The following is a 21,428-nucleotide window of genomic DNA, read 5'->3' on the forward strand; positions in this document are numbered from 1 at the left end:
TCTTTCTTTGTCTTGTCTCTTTGAGGTTTGCCTTGACAGCCACAGCAGCTTTTATTTATAAAATGCTTGGCTGTTTTATGATTTGCGGCTTAACGTTCCTTTTGAGGGAATTATGGACTGCCATTTACGTAGCATCGTTCTGTACCGATGCTGCTTAAAATATTCAAAGTTAACGCCATTGGCCAGGTTCTGTTTGATCTGGGTTCATCTGCCTTTGAGGAGATCAAAAAGAGAGAGGACGGTCCCGACCGGCTCCTGAAGAAAGGCGATGTGTGGGTGTTTTTTCCCTTTTTTACTGTGACACTACAATAGATGGTGGAAAGGAGAGAATTCATTGAACTTTTTCAGTGCTGGACTTCTCAGGTAATTAATGCTGGAGTGAGGAGAAGAACAAAGACAAACACCTTTGTTATGGTTTATGTTTTGGAACAAATGAAACAACCGGCATCTTTCAACTTTCCACCCAGCTGAGCAATGGGGTGATGAGGTGGCGAGACTTGAGATGCATCCTAATGTGATTGTAAGACAGATTTGTCAATCAGACAGAGTTCAGTCAGAACTCAGGAGAGCGTTTCAAACCGTCAAGTAATCCATCAGTGTCGGACGACTCTCACATAGACAGACTTGTGATTAATGACATGAAGTCTGGTCTGTATTACAGCTACCAAGAACTGCCTACTTAGAAAATAACTGACTGTCTGACTGACACATAAAGTAACCAACCACAGTCCAAAGTTTTGTTCTTTACTTCAACTTTTTAAGCTACAGATCTTTAAATTTTTTAAATTTATAACTTAACTTAACTTAACTTAACTTAACTTAACTTAACTTAACTTAACTTAACTTAACTTAACTTAACTTAACTTAACTTAACTTAACTTAACTTAACTTAACTTAACTTAACAAATGTTGCCATAAAGTAACATACCAAGCTGTAGCCTAATGTAACATACCATATGTTGCTATAATGTAATGGGTCTACACATCAGATCAACGTCGGATTCTGATATCGGACAACATCGAATTTTGACGTTGGATCAACGTTGGATCCTGATGTCAGATTAACCTCGGACTCTGACATCGAATTCTAACATCGGATCAACATCAGATTCTGATGTTGGATCAACGTCGGATTCTGACGTTGGATCAATGTCGGATTCTGACCTCAGATCAATGTCGGATTTTGACGTTGTATCAACATCAGATTTTGACGTCGTATCATTGTCAAATTTTGACGTCTCCTCAACGTCGGATCAAGACGTTGTATCAACATCAGATTTTGACGTTGTATCATTGTCAAATTTTGACGTTGTCTCAACGTCGGATCAATGTCGGATTTTGACGTCGCATCATTGTCATATTTTGACATCGTCTCAATGTCGGATCCTGACGTCGGATCAATGTCGGCTTCTGATGTCGGATCAACGTCGGATATTGATGTTGCATCAACGGCGGATTTTGACATCAGATCAACGTCGGATCCTGACGTAGGATCAACGTTGGGTTTTGACCAATGGTGGGTAGGTGGGATGAGCTGTGTCCTGATGCATTAATTGTTCACACATGAAAAGCAGAGAATGTATAGTATCAGTTTGATAGATTTTTTTCTGAGTCTTGCACTTGGAGACAACAGGCATAAGTCAGCATTTAAGGTTGTTGTTCTTTGTAGGTAAAGTATGTATGTGTTGAATCTTTATTAAAGTTTCTTTAGTTACGGAAGATGCACACCAAAATCCTTTACTAGCCAGACCGATAAACAAGCACAGAACGTCTATAACATATAACATAACATACTGTATCATACCATACGTTGCCATAACGTTTCATACCAAATGTTGGCATATTGTGTCATACCAAACGTCCTAACGTAACATACCAAACGTAAAATACTGTACAAAAAGTTGCTCTAAAATATACCAAACATTACCTTCACATAACAAATTAAACTTTGTCCTAACATACCGAACGTTACCATAATGTAACAAGCCAAGCAGCAAAAACAACAAAAAATGTGCCATTTTACTGTCATGACTTTTTAAAATGAAAGTTGATAAATGCTGACTTGAAAATATGTTTTGAAATAAGTTTTTGTGTGTGTGTGTGTGTGTGTGTGTGTGTGTTAGAGCTACTTCAAATATTTCAAATAAACCAATGCTGGGTTGTTTTAAGCCATATTTGGGTCAGATATGGACTTTATTTAGATTGGTTTAACCCAACTCTTGAGTTTGTTCATATTTTACCCCACAACCGCTCAAAAATAAGCTAGCATATTTTTAGAGAGAGTAGTAGGAACAACAAAAGGAAGTTAGCCAAAGCAACAGCCTCATGCATACTCCAATAAGAAAGCCCGTAAATATGTTTTATGGTGTAAATGTGCTGTTTAAGAACAAAAACACACTTTTGCAGGCCTGAAACCTTTCATGTTTCGTCAGCTTAGGGATTTTAAATTTCACAAAGCGTGCAGCAAAAAATTTTGCTTTTATTTTGGCTATAAGCAGCTTACCATTAAGCAACTTCTGTATTGTTTCTGTTATAGTCACCAACACCAGTAAACACAAGCAATAAAATCGCTTTCATGTCGGAAACATCTCCAAAGTCAAAGAAATGTCAAAATACTGGACTCTATTCACAGTGAGTCCGATCCCTTGAAAGTCTTTTAAAATGCTAAGCGGAGGACGCCTGTCACAAAGGCATGGTGAAATGGCAAACTCAAAGTCTTTGCCTTAAGAAAAATATCAAATTGACATTCGTTTGAAAGCCCGAATAGAGAGATCCAATAATTCAGTAGTGATCTAACAGTTGAGAATAAATCAATGGAAGAATGAAAGAAGTCTTATTCCAACTATATTGAAGATGTGCCTAATGAGACGCCACAGGTACGCATGAGCAAATCTAAATTCTTTGGCTTCCAGCACGCTATTAGTAAGCATACCAGAGGGCCCAATGATAGACGCATTGAAGTTTTTCCAAAGCAACATGTTGTCCTCATCTTGCTCAGACAAACTAGACACCTGCTAATAAGCTGTAATGCATGATAAATGATACGAGGAAGTAATTAATTTACCAACGTGCTATGCATGAGTTAGCAAGCATTTATTTCAAACAGTGCATAATTTTAAGACATTACAGCTCTCTTTCTGGAATTCTTAAAAGATTTTGGTGCTTCCAATGAGGAGCAAATAAAATAAACATCTTATTAAAAACCTAGGGCATGATAATCTGCTGGTAGAGCATTGCGTTAGCAGCGCAAAAGGTCATGGGTTTGAACATAGGGTGATTAAGGATAAAAGCGTCTGCCAAATGCATAAATGTAAAATAATGTGTGATGACAAACAAACAACCCACACCTCAGTTTCATGGTTGGTTGGAATCCAGTTTTTAATAATGAAATGAACCATAGAAAGCACATTAAAAAATTTCTCCTTTTAGTTACAAAAATGGGCACCGAAAAGGCCTTATTGCATTCACAGACGTTTTGAACAAAAGAGGCCTAACAGATATGTATTTCTCCCATTAAAAAAAAAACCCAACCCAAAATATATAAACTTAACTGTATAACCAAGGTATATACAGGGCACACCGTTCTTGCATCGGTATGGTTTTCAAGATAGATTGAGGTATACGACTGAACTACAGCTGAAAAATAAAAACGTAAAACCAAACAGACAAATAACAAACAAAAACAACTTAAATTAAAGTGAATGAATCGATTGTTGAAATAAAGCAAGGAGACAACATTAGTGAAACGTCGCTTCCTCTTGCGTGGAGTCCGGTGGGCCGAACCACATTAACTTCCAGATGGTCATTATATACAAAGGACTTACATTACAATTAATAAAAGGGAACTGTTTGAATGCCGTCTTTTATTTGCTTAATAAGTACACAGTATTCATCCACAAAATATCATTTAATTCTTTATTTATTCAGTTCTATAACTTATAAACGTTCAATTTAAGAGCCAGATGCAATTGTGATGCACATGCAAGTTTTGAAAGTGGATCCAGAAATAACAATAATGTACAAAATAATAATTACAGTTTTATTAAAATACATCCTCTTTCTTATAGCACCTCATTTTTGTATTTTGAACAAGCACCATTGTTGTCGTGTGTTTTTTTGTGTGTTTTTTATTTTTTTGGGCTGCACCGTAAAAGAGGTCCTTCCGTTCTTTCTCCAACTTGCGGACCCCTCCGGTTCACGGTTTGCCTTGGCTCGACGTTGTCCTTCACCTTTCGTTCCATAACAGGTTTCATGTCATGTGATCCTTGCCCTACAAGGGCAACAAGTATTTTCCTGGGTAATACATACATACATGGCAAGACGTGTTCGCTACCGCATTTTTTCAAAACTTGCATGTGGCAGGTACGGGACTTGTTGTTTTCTCTTGACTCGTGTGCCAACCCCGTCCTACCCTGTCAAGTTATTGTTATGTATTTTCGTCATCTGTTTTTTAGCCAAGGAAGCACACCGGACCGACTTCGAATCCAAACTTCTGGTTGGGATCCCCAAAGTCAGTGAACATCACATCGACAATCGGAACCTGGTCGATTTTGAGAGTGTTAATCTCCAGAACAGTCTTTCCGTAGCCTTTCCTCGTCTGTAGGATGGGAAAAATATGATTAGGGTGTGTTCGCATATTTACGTGATTGTATACTTTGTACATTTTTGGAGAGCGAACTTACGGCACAACTGTCTGACACGGCCTTGATGAAGGGATTGTTGTCGTAAGACATCTCTTCGTCATTGGAGCCGAGGAAGCGGAGTGCCTTGTCGTAGTTGTCTGTGGTGGCGTCGTGCCAGGCTACTGACTGGTGGCAGCTGTAGGTCAGGTTTTGCCTGGCAGAGGCTGTCAGTAGTTTGAGGAATGTCATTTGGACCATATCTATTGGGTTGCCCTCTGCGTCCACGTATGAAAACTTTAGGGTATAAACAAAAACAGAAGGGTTTTTACACATGTAAACATTATAATGGAACCTTTAAAGGATTAGTCAATTTTCTTAAAAAAAAAAAACCAGATAATTTACTCACCACCATGTCACTCAAAATGCTGATGTCCTTCTCTGCTCAGTCGAGAAGATTTTTTTGAGGAAAACATTCCAGGATTTTTCTTATTTTAATGGACTTAAATGGACCCCAACACGTAACAGTTTTAATGCAGTTTCAAATAGCTGTTTCAAAGGACTCTAAATGATCCCAAACGAGGCATAAGGGTCTTATCAAGCGAAACTATTGTCATTTTTGACAAGAAAAATAAAAAATATGCACTTTTAAACCACAATTTCTCGTCTATCTCCGGTCCTGTGATGCGCCAGCGCGACCTCACGTAATACGTAATCACGTCAAGAGGTCACGGAAGACGTATGCGAAACTCCGCCCCAGTGTTTACAAGTGTGGAGAAACAGGACCGTTCCGACATTGTTGTATGTCTAATGATACAAATTAATGTCTTAGTGTCAGTTTATTGTTTAAATTGGTCAGCAAATGTGCGTTTCATATATGTAACACGTGACCTTTCGACGTCATCACGCAATTACATGAGGTCGCGCTGGCGCGTCACAGGACTGGAGATAGACGAGAGTTGTGGTTTAAAGTGCATATTTTTATTGTCAAAAATGACAATAATTTCGCTAGATAAAACACTTATGCCTCGTTTGGGATCGTTTAGAGTCCTTTGAAACTGCCATTTTAAACTGCATTAAGTGTTGGGGTCCATTAAAGTCCATTAAAATGAGAAAAATCCTAAAATGTTTTCCTCAAAAAACATAATTTCTTCTCGACTGAACAAAGAAAGACATCAACATTTTGGATGACATGGTGGTGAGTAAATGATCATGATTTTTTTAAGAAAATGGACTAATCCTTTAATAAAAGCAAAACTGTTATGTTTTTAACAAAGTAAAAAACAGCTAAAACAGGTAGCTAGAATAGACACAGGTATGTCCTGTTTCTCAAAGGTGCAGTGTCGCTTTTATTATGCATCAAATATAAATGTGATGTGTGTGCGTGTGTGTGTTCTGTATGAATGATCGTGGGTGTGCTCAGATTGTTGATGGATCCAAGGCTACACTGACGGCATCTTTAAAAAGCCGAGCTTTTATTGGTGCGTGTCCAATGGTTGGGTAAAGTATAAAGAGGATGAAGACCACTCCGATCCTTTTAGCTTTGAGAAGGACAAGATTATGTTTTTCATAAAGGAGAGAAGAGAAGATGAAAGCAGTTTGAGAGAGTGCACTTACTATTTTACCACGCTTAAATTCACTAAACCACGAGCCAGGAACCTCTTTGGGCCATGAAGATATCCTCACCTGCAAAAAGAATAAAGTATGTTTAAAGATTTGCACAAACAGCAAGTTTACTTAAAAATGAAAATTCTTTACTCAGCCTCATGTCGTTATTAACATGTATGATTTTTATTTTATTTTGATGGACACAAAAGAAGATATTTTGATAAATGATGGTAGCACACAAGTGATTATAATAATTGACTTCCATAGTAGGAAAACAAATATTATGCAAGTATTGTGATAAATGATGAAGAAGATATTTTAATAAATGATGGTAGGCACACAGTTGACGGTACCCATTGAATTTTATCGTATTTGTTTTTCCTACTATTGAAGTCAATGGTCACAATCAGCTGTATGCTCACCATCATCTATCAAAATATCTTCTTCAGAAAAAAGAAATTCATTCAGGTTTCGAACAACATGTTGATGAAAAAATGTATTTTCATTTTTGGGTGAAAATGTAACTTAAACATTTATGTACTTATGATTTAAAATAGACAAAATGTTAAACACAGAGGGTGAAATATAATAAATTAAATATGTATACATTATGATAGTATTTGTTGTACTGCATTTAATGTATGCTTAATTTGGAAATTATTTACTATACTAACCGTTTAACAGTAATGTGAATCATCATCGACCATTATGAAAATTACAAACAAAGTTTTAAAACATTCAAAGTAATAAGAATTGAGAAAGAAAGTAATATACCAAAATATTAATAAAAGTAGACATTAAAGTTATCTTGTTATTTATAACCCAGCGTTGGGTCAAAAAGTGACAAACCCAGCTCTTTAGGTTGTAATTTAACTAGTGCTGGGCAAAGATTCATCGCGATTAATCGCAAACAAAATAAAAGGGATTTTTTACCATAATATACATGTGTGTGCTGCATTTTACCCGTAGAAACATTAATCTTTATTGAAAGTGCGTCATATTTATAGTCGATATGTAACATACATTTCGAATTTGGTGCCTATTTGACCGAGAAAAGGGGTGTTTGTAGTCTCACCCCCTCAACAAATACATTGGACTTCCTGCTTTCAATGATGCAAAATGATGATTTTACATCATTTCTCCTGTCTCATCGGAAACTGAGGAAATGATGCACGACATGACTGGGGTTCTAACGATACAAAGCTTAATGCAAATGGGTGAAGTGTCCCTTTAAGAAACTTTTTAAGGTCTTGTATCATACTGAAGGGGCTTATTTCGTGATAACAACAGGCTGCCTCTACTTTATCCCGCTTATTACACGGCTACTTGCCACATAAGGAAAAAACTGGACATGAATATAAATTTGAAACATTTTATTGGCATATTTATTTTAAATTAACATTTTTATTCTTCCGCGATACGATATAGTACTACGTGACTAACATTCAAGGGATCTATATATTTAAGTATTTTATTTATTTACAAGTATTAAATTGCACATTTCCATTAATTTATAGCTGGCTATTGAATAAGTCTGACCGTTTGCACTTTGCACAGATGCATAAAATGATCGTAATTATTAAGATCATCTGCTTCATACTTGTCTGTCTCCATTTTTTCTCTTTTAGCCAGTCTTTGAGAAGTTTTATTGCCCATTCTGTATTTTTTTGTGTGTTGGCTTCGTAGCTGTCATGCTCTATTTTGTCAAGTTTAGTCTCAGTAAGCTCTCTGTGTCTTGTCGTTGTTTGTTCTTCGTAGTTCAATTTTCATTTTTCCCAAACATGCGGTAAAGTCTTTAAATCTGATAAACTTTACGCTTTGTTTATTATGGTTTGAACCACTCGTCTGTTCATTTCCATATCAACAGCAGGTACCGCCTGTGGACGTGACCGAATTAAAGATAATGAAGTCAGCCAGGAAAAACGGTACTCTCTTTACTTCAATGCAGATTATATAAACAGGCATTATTTGTTTTCGATTATATTTAGCTTGTTTAAAAGTAGACATTTCAGGATTTGGATATGTGTATCATGTTTGTGTGACGAGTATTTGCGGAGTTTCAATTGATTTTTGTAACTATTTTAAGAGACAGCTGGCGGCGACAGAATTGTCTGGATGCACACCCTGTTTATTTTCTTTATTTGACAAAAACACAAAGATCTGCTGTTATTGTGAATGAACACATATTAAAGAAGACCCTTTACCGTTTCAAATGATGTCAAACACGTAAGTGTATGATTATTAATGATGGAGTATTTTAAGTTGATTCTGCCATGATAAGGAAAAAACACGTCAAAACGTGGCGCCGCGTTTTTGGACCCCACGGGGTTAATTGGGGAGCCATTTGAATCGTCCAAATCTATCCACTGTTCAAACGTTCTGTTTTTACTGTACATGTTAAAATTAATGTCGAAATTTTCCATTGTTTATTGTGGTTGTCCAGTGTTTGTCACAAGATGGCGCCAAACGGAAATCTTTGTTGGCGCGGAGGGATTTTAAACATACAAGTAGTACCGGCTATGCGTTATTACTTTAGAGCAGTTATTATTTGAAAAGAACGACCTGCAAATGTCTCAACTGACCAATCAGAATCAAGCATTCCAGAGATCCGTGTAGTAAGAAAATGTAACTTCTATTTTGTATGTGATTAATCGCGATTAATCTTTGTCCAGCACTAAATTGAAGCAATGATGGGTTGTTTTAACCCACTGTTGGTTTTTTTTAACCCACTGCTGGTTCAAATATAGACGATTTCATTGCGGTGACGCGACTACACATTTGGTCAGAACTTTACTTCCGGTTTCTGTTTGTTTACTAGTTGCTAAACTCAACTCCTGAACAAATACCATGTCGAAAATAACAAATGTTGTTGTTTATTTGCTTGTTATATAAACTACTTTAAAGGACTTTGTTGTTATTTATTCTTAGTGGAGTTTACTGGACGTTACGTATTTTCCACGAAAGCCGCTTGTTTATGTTGTTACTTCTGAAACCATCTACAGTATAAACATTTTCTGGGTTAATTTACCCAACGGCTGGGTCCGTCCCTGTTTGACCCAAAGCTGGTTGAAAATTTTTTTTCTTGACTTTAGTGGGAAATAAGGAATATACTTTCAGTAACCAAAAGTTGTTTTTCTTTTCATAGTCATTGAATAGGAAAAGTCCTTTGTATACGGTGACAGATAAGATGCTCCAGTCCTATCTGACTGTTATTGCCTGGTTCTTAAAGGGGATTTCAGAATGTCACTTACTCCGTTTGACTTTTTATCAGGGAAGATGCAGGTCTCTCCTCCCGCTGTAAAGTTGCAGTACACTTTAAAAGAGTCCCCTGAGCATCCCTGGTTGGGATCAATGTAGTATTCACCTGCGAAGGACAATCATACACGTACGCACTGAGTCGAGAACATCCACAGATATGACATTCAAAACAGGCAGAGCTACTTTCATTACGATCACATGAAAAGTTATTCCCTTGACTCTACAGCTTTTCATCCTTTACAGAGGCTAAAAAATACCACAGTCGTTGCCTCATGTAAATAAAAAAGCGGGCTAATGTGAGCGTAGTTAAAGCAGCTCTGAAAGGTCAGTCTAAGAGCTGGCATTTTGTGAGCCATGATTTGGGAGAGAGGTCAGCTGACGCCCAAGTCTGCTGCATGCTAAAAATTTTCGCAATCATGCTTTTACCTTTCACTCTTATTCAAATCATACAAATTTTTTTAGCCACAGCTCACAAAGTAGTACCTTAGAAACCAGCAAACCTGGCAGGTTTTATTCATTTGCATCCTATTTTACTTACCATCTTGAAATTCTGGATGAGCGAGCTGGAGGTCTTTGCAGCTTCTCGCCGGGTTGCCCTGCGTGCCCATAGGGTACTTCATGCGTTCAATGTCCTGTTTGAGATTATTCAAGGAGCTGAAGATGTCCTCCATGCCCTCTCCGTAGTCCAGCACGGTGCCTGCCTCATCAGCCTGCATGTCAACTGAACGGCGGGACCTCTTGGGGTCATGTAAGGGCAGAGGCTGGATTACTTCACCAGGTGGACCCTAAAAAATAAGAGAATGAGTGTATAGTCCGAGAATGAGTGTATAGTCCGAGAACGTCCTGAATGTTTTATAATGCAAATGTATAATGTAAAGTTAACGCAGACCTCGAAACCGAAGTTTTACTTACAGGAGGACCTGGAGGTCCAACCATGCCGGTGTCTCCCTTCTGACCCGCGGCACCCTGTAGGATGGCAATTTAAAAACCATGAGCTACAATATTAATCCCAGTGTAAATTTTTAACCAAATTGAACAGAGATAAAAGTTAAACTTACAGTCGAACCCTTGGATCCCTTTGGCCCTTGTGGACCCTATGAAAAAGGAAATTCTGAATCAACTTCGTCTTCAGTGTTTGATGCATATTTCATGAAAATAGGTCATAAAATTCTTTAAAAATTTCACTTTAATACAACAATACAAAGTTAAATTGAGAATAATTACTTGTCATGCCATGCTGAAGAAATAATACTACTTTCTAGATGTAATTATTATTATACATTTTATTTTTATTTATAAATTTTATATTATTATAAAAATTATTATAAATTTCCTATTTTTAGGGGGAAATCATTGTGTTTGATCGTTTTCAAACCACTTAATAATCACAATTATTTGTAAAATTAAACTGGACACATGATTTTAATTGTTGTATACAGCCAAAAAGGTCAAGTCTTCTGGACGGTAAAGACTAAAATGACATTGTTGTCCTTCCAAAACCTTGTATCTCCATATTTTGTGATTTTTATTTTTGTTATATGGTTCAATGGCATTAATTATTTTGTGTCCCTATGGTTCAATTAAATGTAAAAGGGTTAAAATTTCAAAATAAAGTAACAAATTACTTGCACACATTCTTTTTTTAGGAACAAAATTTCTAGTTTTATTTATTTATTTATTATTTATTTTGAAAAAATATTTGGGGGATAACTGCAACAATGTCAATGTGGTGTAACCGGTCTGTTTTTGGAATAAAATTTGGAATAAAATATAATCATCTAGTTTAGTGTAATATGATTTTTACATACATTTTTACATAATTTGTCAAAGAATATTTAGAAAACTGTTTCAGAATATTAAAAAAACGCATTCAAATTTACATTTAAAAATAACTAATAAAATTATATTTTAAATTTTTTTTTTATGATTTCACTTACATGCCATTAAGGTGGATAAAATATTTAATATTTCTCATTCTTTGGCGCAAATTTTGAGGTCCATTCAGTCATAATTTTCATAAAAATTGTGCAAAGTCATTTTTATTGCATCAAATTAACATAAATACATTATGTGCACTGATATAAAAGTTTTTTAAAAAGAGATTTGAATTTCTCATCTTGCCAAACCATTTTTGTCACTGACCCATAAATCATTATTATTGGTCACCTTTTATGTTTGTCGCTGGCTTTTGCAAATATTTAACCAATAAAAGTATAAAAAAGTGTTTAGTGTTTGTAATCATTGAAAAAAAAGTGAAATAAGAGTGAATTTGGACATACAAGCTTTCAGAAGGACAGCGACAATAATCATTTTGATATTGTTTTAAAAATTAATAAATACCCATTTATACACTACAAAAAAAAAATTTTTTGGGGGGTAAAAACTGACAAACCCAGCCGAAGGGGTAAATCCACCTTTAAAATGTTTATATTTGACCCATGGGTTAAAATAACACATTATGTTAAATTACATTTTTTTTTAGGGTGTACTCATGTATAGTTGATCGATAAAAGAACATAGTATTGTAAGAAACTCACAGGCAATCCAGGAGGACCAGGTGGACCAATGGGACCAGAAGCTCCACCAATGCCCTAAAAGTTATAGAGCAAATGGTGATTAGAAAGCAGTTTTCGCATCATGATTAAATGTGTGAATTGACCTGTAGATATCTAAAAATCAAAAGTTGGTTGAATGATTCATTGCAATTCAAACAGCTGTGTGAATAAGCTCTCCAAGAGTAGTCTGCCAAAAAAAAACTACAATGCTTTGTTCACAGAGATGAAAATGACTCTTGCTAATTGTATAATCCTCTGGTGTGTATTACGCACTGATCATCCCAATTCATTAAAAGTCAAGGACTTTTTAAGTCGTTCTATGGGGAGAAATTCAGACTCTGTTACTAATGCAGCAACAGACCGCACATCTGTCTAATGGGAAATGTTAGTCAGATGAGATGGTTTTATCTTTTTTTTTCAAACTCACAGAAGGGGATAATACAATTTCATTAAGCCTAATCTGAATACGCTTTAAGTTGCATTGCTTTAAATAACTGAGCGAGAGGATCCATAGTGGGATGTAATAATTTCTAACCATCTATTTGCTCAATTTTATTTAAAGATAATAGTAATAACGCTTTATTGTGTTTCTTCATCTGAAGTAAATATGATTGCATTCTAGCATGAAAACTCACAAAGCAGAATTTAGCAAGGGTCATGTCTTCATTTTGATTGACTGATCAGAAACCAATCAGTGATCAAACATTATTATTAATGCAAAAACACACAATTTTATTGGTTTAAACCACAAAAAATGTGATGTCCCAATGCTATCTCATGGCACTTTGTATGTATTTTACAAGGTGGCTAATTCCCTGCCAGCGTTTTTTTTAAAGTGGCCAGCAAGCGCCTGCATTTTTCAGGATTTTCACAAAAGTTTAATGCCTTCCAGAAAATCTTAAAATATATAAACACACAATATATCAAATGAATGAACAGACCCTCTGCTTTCCAAAAAAAAAAACATTTCATCCTACCTTCATTAGTTCTCTTTTTATCACTTCTCAAATATGGGTAGATTTTGAGATAATTCCATTTTTGTGAAGGACTTTTGATAGAGATCAGATGCAGAGCGATCCTCAAAACTTACACGGACATACAGCTGTTTGCCGTAGGGCGATACTTCTAGGTTTTATAAGTTGTGGAAAAGCGCCACCTGGATAATAGCGGTATTGCGGAAAGCTGGAAATACTCGTCATTGGCAGGGAAGCATTTTCTCGTAAGTTAATGGCGAGGAAAGAGTTAATTGTCACCACATTCGTACATTTTTGTACGATTTGCCTTGACCCCTGTGATGTTGGGGTTAGGGGTGGGGTTTCGTTATTGTTGTTTTTTTATGATAGTCGTACACTTTTACATGATTAACTTTATACAAATTAGCCTATTCATAAAACATGTACGAATTCTCGTGAGATCAGGCTGGATGTATATTGCAGTGGATGCAAGGTCTAAATATTTTAAGAAATTTATATTCTAACATTTTTTGTATTACATATTGCATTAGAGTAAAATATTCCCAATTCTCAGTGCTGTCTGGTAGAAACAATAAAATGTCATTCATAATTTAGTGTTTTCTAAGGATTAGAAGGTAATGTGAAGTGTTTATGTTGCTATTTGCCTTTCATTGCATTAGATATATGTTACATGCTGCTTCAGCTATAGGGTTAGACAGGAACATACTTCACAGCTTTAAAGTGAAACAAACCGCTGCTTTGAAAACGTGATGTAAACGTCTGGTGTAATACAATTACAGCCGGCTTACCGATATCCGCCTTTCACGGCGGCTTCATCCATAACAAGATTATGATGATGTACGCAGATGCAATAAGTGCAGACATTATTGTTTCAGGTGGTCGTACTTTCGTTTGCAAACGGCATTTACAGTCAGAATCCTTGTAATTTGTGCTGATCGGATGTACAGCATACGTTTGATAAGACGGAAAGGACAAATAAATCATAAGCAACTTACACCATCACCCTTGCTGCCGGGAAGACCCTGAGGACCAGGCAAACCCCGATCTCCCTTCTCTCCCTGTTCACCAGGAGGTCCGATGAGACCAATTAAACCGGGGTGACCCTGAAGAAAAAAACACAACAGATGTCACTGATCGACTGACCGGTGATGGGTCATTTACATAATATATGTACAGTATGCAATTTGCATTTGCTTATGTGTAAAAAGCCCAAAGCCAATGAGCCAAAGATGTATACCAATGTATAGGTGGGTCATATAGAAAAAAAGGAAATGCTTGTCCTTTGCTTTTGCAGACCCCTTAATCATTTAATTTGACCCAATAATCCCATAATGATATATATTTAATAAATATAGACTGTCCTTAACATGATGAGAGAGTTTATTTATGTAATTTTCTTTTTTTTTCCCTTTTAAACTTATTTTTTTAAATGTCTGGTCCTGTAAATTGCCCTGTCCCTTTGATCATACATGGAAGTTGAACTGTGTACTTATTATTTAAAACCATGTTTTTTATAAAACAAATCTAATTTACATTTACATTTAACCCTGTATGAATTTACTACAACACTTAAATGGTAAAAATATCAGTTCATTTAAGCAGATTTCCATCACCCGAATTCCACCTTTTCTGTAGAATGACCCAGGTACTAAATTTACATTACAGCATAATGTCATTCAAAGCAGTGCATTTAGACTATATCAGTATGCTTTTCTATGACCTTGGCTCTACCAGCATCTACTTATGATGATCATAGATTTTCTGTACGGTAAGATAGATAGATAGATACAGAAGTATAGATAGATATAGTTTGTGTTTAAAACACTTGTGTAACTTCTAACGTTTGACCCTGGCTTCCACCAAATGACCCTATGTGAGGAGTCACAGTCTTTAGCTTTAACTTTGAGCCTTTTCAAATTCATAAAAATGATCGAAAAAAGAATTAAGATGTCACTGACCTTTTCACCCTTTGAGCCAGGGTCTCCTTTCAGGCCGGGGAGACCAGGAGGTCCCTAAATATCAAAGAACCAAGAGTGAGAATTCAATTTGCTCGCATACACACAGAAAAAAGCGAGATAGATGGAAAGAAAGAAGGAAAATTCTCTCACCATCGGTCCAGGTGGGCCATCTTGTCCAGGAGCACCAGGAAGCCCTTGTTCACCCTGTGAAAATCCATCCAATTACAACAACCATTACTGCAACCTGCTTTGCTTACCATCTGCCATTGATTTACTGCGAGCGGGACAATGATTAATGGGCCAGAAACTACAAAAAGTGTGTTCAAATAAACAAGAAAAAGATACAGACTGTAAAAGCAAAGAGAGGCGATTTATTTTCACTGAGGTTTTCTGTCTGGTTATGACATTTTTTTCATTTTATACTAAAGCAGTGGCCATAAAAAGCATTTGGACACTGAAAGGGATAGTTCACCCAAAATGCAAAATTTTGTCATCATTTACTCGTCCTTCAGGTTTTCAAACCTGTATAAATGTCTTTGTTCTGCTGAACACAAATTGAGCAACGTTTCTAATCAATTTTTTTTAAATATACTTATTTTCCAGCTCCCCTAGAGTTAAACATTTGTTTTTTACCGTTTTGGAATCCATTCAGCTGATTTCCGGGTCTGGCGCTAGCACTTTTAGCATAGCTTAGCATAATCCATTGAATCTGATTAGACTATTAGCATTGCGCTAATAATTAACCAAAAAGTTTTGATATTTTTCCAGTTTAAAACTTGACTCTTCTGTAGTTACATCGTGTACTAAGACCGACGGAAAATTAAAAGTTGCAATTTTCTAGGCAGATATGACTAGGAACTATACTCTCATTCTGGCGTAATAATCAAGGACTTCGCTGCTGTAACATGGCTGCAGGAGGTGCAATGATATTACCCAGCACCTGAAAATAGTCCCCTGCTATTGAAAGTAACCAACGGGACTATTTTCGGGGTCTGCGTAATATCACTACGCCTGCTGCAGCCATGCTAATGGTCTAATCAGATTCAATGGATTTTGCTAAGCTATGCTAAAAGTGGTACCGCCAGACCCGGAGATCTATGAATGGATTCCAAAGCAGTAAAAATCAAATGTTTAACTCTAGGGGAGCTGGAAAATGAGCATATTTTCAAAGAAAGTGGAAATCGATTGGTTAAGCCACACATTTAAACACATTTTTAGGCATTAAAACCTCTTGTAGGATGTCAAGCAGTTAATAATTATGAGCTAAGCTGATCTCTAATAGATGTGATATATAAGCATTGTTTTGAGATTGAAGAGGTGAAGAGTAAAATGGGCACCCACCACAGGGCCAGGAATTCCTCTAAGTCCTTCAGGGCCAGGCTTTCCAGCAGGCCCCTGAGGGCCAACTGGTCCAGTTTTACCCGGTGGACCCTCGGGTCCGGCCTCACCCTAAGGAAAAATAAAATTATTTAAAAATGTTAATAAAACTAATCAAAATTTACCTTTTTCCTGATCTTAAATATTTGAATAAACTACTATTTATGCGAAATAACTATATAGTAGTTCTTATTCTAGGGGACATATCATGAAAATCTGACTTTTTCCATGTTCAAGTGCTATAATTGGGTCCCCAGTGCTTTTATTAACCTAGAAAATGTAAAATCCAGTAACTTAGTTTTGGTAAACCATTCTCTGCAAGCATGTGAAAAAATTATTGAAATTTGACTCCCCTTATGATGTCAAAAGGGGATCTTATTATAATAATACTGCCCCTTATTCTGCACTATCCAATAATGGCACTGCCATTTAGTAGGAAGAGAAAATAATTGACAGCACAATTGAGTTTCAATTTCAACAAACCACCATCACGGTGATCAGTGTTCACATTTTATCAGCTCATTTGCATTTAAAAGAACAGACCCAAAAACTGCACATTTTTGCTCCCACCTACAAAGTGCCAATTTTAACATGTTATAATAAATTATCTATATGGTATTTTGAGCTAGAACTTCACATATGCACTGCAAAAAAATGATTTTCAAGATAAAAATTTCTTTGTCTTGTTTTCAGTAAAAATATCTACAAATTCTTAAATTAAGATGCTTTTCTTGATGAGCAAAACGACCCAAGAAAATAAGTCTAGTTTTTAGACCAAAAATATCAAATTTAAGTGATTTTGTGCATAAAACTTCCAAAAAAAATCTACCAATGGGGTAAGCCGAAAATCTTGAAAATTTTTCTTTAACACTAAATTCAAGAACAATTTGCTTACCCCATTGGCAGATTTTTTTTGCTTGTTTTATGCACAAAATCAATTAAATTTGATATTTTTGGTCTAAAAACTAGACTTATTTTCTTGGGCCATTCTGCTCATTAAGACAAAGCATCTTAATTTAAGAATTGTTAGAAATTTTTACTGAAAACAAGAAAAAAATACTAAGAATTTTTTTCTTGAAAATCAATTTTCAACACACCGAATATTTATTTTACATCTTAAAAAAGTCTGCAATTCTTTTGCCTCTCTATCGCCATCTCTGTTTAAAACATAAAACTGCAGGTTACCTTATATACTTATATACTTATTATCCTGCAAAATCAACCTCACAGCTCAACGTATAAATCATTATTATAAGCTTACCGTTGTGTATCAAGGGATGGTACGGGGACACAAATTGTTTACCTATTGCCTCAATAAACAGATGTATTTATTTTTAACCAAAATAGTTATGAATTGAAGCTTTGAATCTATTGAGAAGCAACAGGAAATCAATAATTGTAATTTAAAAACAGGACTGAGGAAAAATACCGGGAATCCATGTTCATTAACATAAGCAAAATAAGACACAACCTACACACGTCTATCTCAAACCCACTGCTTCCAAAACGACAGGACTTTCCAAACACATTAACAGTGAGTCACTCGGTCACAACTCTCTTGGCTGCATGTGCTTTAATTATGGCAGTGGAGACTGCAGTATGTGCCCGGGCTGAATTGATTTGGATGATGAGTTACCTTGGCGCCCTTCTCTCCTTGTCTGCCTTCAGCACCAGCAGCCCCCGGGCCTCCCTGAGGACAGAAGAAAAGGACGGTGTATTTGAGCATTTGTCTGTGCTGGGCTATAAAACAAATGGTAAAAGGTCATGGGGAGACATCACAGTGGCACTTGGGGGATTTTGGTTGATGGGTATTTATGGGCGAATGGATTCACGAAGTGTAATCTCTCTTGTATGGGCGTACACATTTTTCTTTCTTTATGCTGGGTGCTTGTGGGTAATGTTCTTGAATAGGGGACGAGTCTCATGGTAGGTTTATTCTTGAAAGTCAATTTTTGCATAGAAACATATTTCAAAGTCTAAGCTATTGAACATCAGTTATTGCCTATGAGAAAAGTTACAGTTTATTAAATACACGTTGACCTTTTCTAACAAAAAAACCCAATAGCGGCGTGTTGCCACATGGAAATGGGAAAAGTTGTTGAGGTAGTGTTAAATTTATACTAATTTAAAAGCGTGACAAGTTACCTCAATGAAAATGTGACAAATTTTGACATTTGCGAAAAATTGCTCGCTTACTGCGTGACAACCTGCCTCGGTGTACATTACTATTGACAGTTAAGGAAATAATATATATTTTTTTAATACTTCTCAAGAGAGCTAATAGTCTAGGGACCGCCGACAAGAATAAAAGAATAAAGAATAAGAACGAAAATAGCGGAGCGATTTCCATACTCATTTGAAAACGCACCTGGTAAAATGCTGAGAGAGCAAAACATTTCTGTGTTTCATGCAAAACAAGCTCTAGCACGAATTATTGATGCAGCAAAGTTAATATTACGGGACTGGCCAAGATCAGTTTTCCCCCCGACCGTCTTTTCCGTCTAGGATTAAAGCACCATTGGCGATTCTCAATTCGAAGCCCGTGAGCCCCTGCTGTGCGCATATAGTATGCTGATAGGATGTATAATTTTTTCAGGGAGATTGCCACCAAGTAAACTGGAAAAGCAAGTTGTGTTTTCTGTACGTTTTGCATGAATAATGCATTCGTATGCAGATAGGATTGCCATAAAGCTTTATGGAGGAATGATGGAATAGGAGAGTTTTGCCTGAACCGCCTATTAAATTTCAAGCAGAACTGTTTGCTTTGTTGAAAAATGACATGAAACCCAAACAGGGCCTGTAAAACTGTGTGGTGCACAAAGGCACCTATATTTAATCTTGATATATGTGACCCAGTCTGTGAAAACCCATTTTTGTAATTTACTGTTTTCTACATAAAATCATCCAACATAATGTAAATAACATTTGGTGAAAATATAACCTTAATATCGAATGAGTAAAGCTATATCAAAGACTAAAATCAATGATTGAAATGTAACTTTGATGCTCCAAATCTCATCATGCTTCTCACAGACAGGGTCCCATATGTGTAAACCCAAACCCGAATCTAAGGAACCCTTAAAATAGAAACAGGGGATCTTTCAACTGAAGATGTTGACATTGCTGTTACTCCATTGCATTTGGGAGAAGCAAACTAGTTTTTTGCATTGCAATGGCCTTGCCCCGTTTCTATTGTGCATAGTGCACAAATCTAAAAGTCAATTGAATGGCAAAAGTTAATAACAGCCATGCAGATCCAGGCGGCACAAAACGCAGAGACAGCTGTACATAAACACAGAGAAAACTGTAAGAAGAAGAGAAAATAGTGTTTAAAGTCAAAAGCAAATAAATAAGTTATATTCCGGGCCTGAATGCATCTCAACGTGATATAAATTGAAAAAGTTTACTTTTCTGTGTTAAAAATGATGCGCTATTTTGCTGACTGATGAAACAACGCTATTTTCCGCGAGGCGGTGAGGTGTCACGCGGCAGAACAAATTTCTTTTGATGTGGCGGCGCGAGAAGGAGCTTGGGTTCCCATCACAAACGTGACAGTTATATTTCCTCTTCCTCTGTAAAATCCTTCACGCCGCCGTCCCCTCATCGCTGTCAATCAAAGTGGCCGAGATCAATACAGTGTCTGAACTGATTTTCTTCTCTCATCCTGAGAGAGATGTAGGACCTCAGAGGAGGAAATGAGTTCTGGCCCGACGCCATTTAAACTGTGTTTTTCGATTTCAGGGCGATGATTTAGTATGCGCTATTCATCATCCCGGGAAGGACTTTGTTTTTTCATTTTGCTGTTAAGCAGCCCGACCCCAAGCCAGAAACAACCAATCATCTGTGCTGATTAGGATGCATATCTAAACCAAAAAGATGACCTATTTATCACAGGTCTGAATCTTTATAAATGGCCAAATAAATCAATAGTGATTGTAGTAGTACCTTGAAACCCAAAAATACTGATCCCATAAGCGCATGTGGAATAAATATGCTTAAAAATTTATAATAATGATGAAGACTTTACTTACGCGCTTGCCAGGAGGTCCTGGTGGTCCCGCTTCTCCAGATGGACCAGGGGGTCCCTAAACAATGTGAAATAAAATGAATATAAACAGCTTAGATTAACAGAGGGGGAACTTATCTAAACCAGCAGATGGAAAATAAATAACTTTAATTTATTAAAAATGTTTTCATAACCAAACTTTTTCTTTGCCTTGCTTAGGCAATTTTAGGGTAATTAATTGAATGCAATTAAGGAAAACTCTCGAGTTTCATAAACACACAAGCATAAGGTGAATAAAAAAATGGCTAAATTATTCAGCTGTGTGATGGATTGATCCTAAAATGATGAACTTCTAATGGAAATAAGAAGCTGTATGTGTTTCTGTAAGTCTTACTGCACAATACAACCCCCCCATATTAGACTTTCATAGGACTGTAGCTTATAAATAGACCCTGCAATGAGTCTCTCACAACAGTCATGCTAAACTTTCAAATATCTAAAGCATAGATTTTAATACATTAAATTGAACAGTAAATTACCAATTTTCTTGCACTGGCAAACCCAAATTGTTAACAAAAACTCAAATTTATAGGCTGCCTGTATGGGCTGCTCAGGCAATTTTTTGACTACTACCAAAGTTATTGGATATAACAAGATGGAGTACTCATATTACTATAAATAGGTGATAATGCAATGCACAATATAGCCACTTTGGCGATGGAAGTCCCATCTTCCAGTTTAAAGGAACACTACACTGTTTTTTTATGTTTAGAGTTAAACATTTGATTTTTACTGTTTTGGAATCTATTCAGCTGATCTCGGGGTCTGGCGGTACCACCTTTAGCATAGCTTAGCATAATCCATTGAATCTGATTAGAAGAGTTTATATCTTTAAAGACATCGAGACATTCACGCGGAAATGACTTCTGCGACTCCGCTAGCTTCCTTTAATCACGTCACTACTAGAGCAAGCTCCTGATTGGTTAACATGGCGTGTTTTTCTGCCAAAGTTCAAATTTTTCAACTTTTCGAACTAGACGTGCAAATGAGGCGGAAACGCGTATGCCGTGCTA

At 36.3% G+C, this 21,428-nt stretch overlaps 1 protein-coding gene across 1 annotated transcript in view; it reads right to left on the reverse strand.

Annotated features, from left to right (window-relative positions):
• Window positions 1-3,846: 3,846 nt before the first annotated feature.
• The window catches only part of col11a1a (collagen, type XI, alpha 1a), a 93,966-nt gene continuing 76,384 nt past the window's right edge, over window positions 3,847-21,428 (reverse strand). Inside the window, 14 exon segments of the mRNA XM_073863787.1 lie at window positions 3,847-4,597; window positions 4,683-4,916; window positions 6,237-6,305; window positions 9,479-9,591; window positions 10,024-10,270; window positions 10,398-10,451; window positions 10,544-10,579; window positions 12,023-12,076; window positions 14,010-14,117; window positions 14,973-15,026; window positions 15,123-15,176; window positions 16,314-16,421; window positions 17,986-18,039; window positions 20,381-20,434. Coding sequence (XP_073719888.1) covers window positions 4,451-4,597; window positions 4,683-4,916; window positions 6,237-6,305; window positions 9,479-9,591; window positions 10,024-10,270; window positions 10,398-10,451; window positions 10,544-10,579; window positions 12,023-12,076; window positions 14,010-14,117; window positions 14,973-15,026; window positions 15,123-15,176; window positions 16,314-16,421; window positions 17,986-18,039; window positions 20,381-20,434 — 1,386 coding nt within the window. The 3' untranslated portion in view covers window positions 3,847-4,450.

The sequence above is a fragment of the Misgurnus anguillicaudatus genome, chromosome 25 (assembly GCF_027580225.2).
Source record: "Misgurnus anguillicaudatus chromosome 25, ASM2758022v2, whole genome shotgun sequence".
In the NCBI taxonomy this organism is placed as follows: domain Eukaryota; kingdom Metazoa; phylum Chordata; class Actinopteri; order Cypriniformes; family Cobitidae; genus Misgurnus; species Misgurnus anguillicaudatus.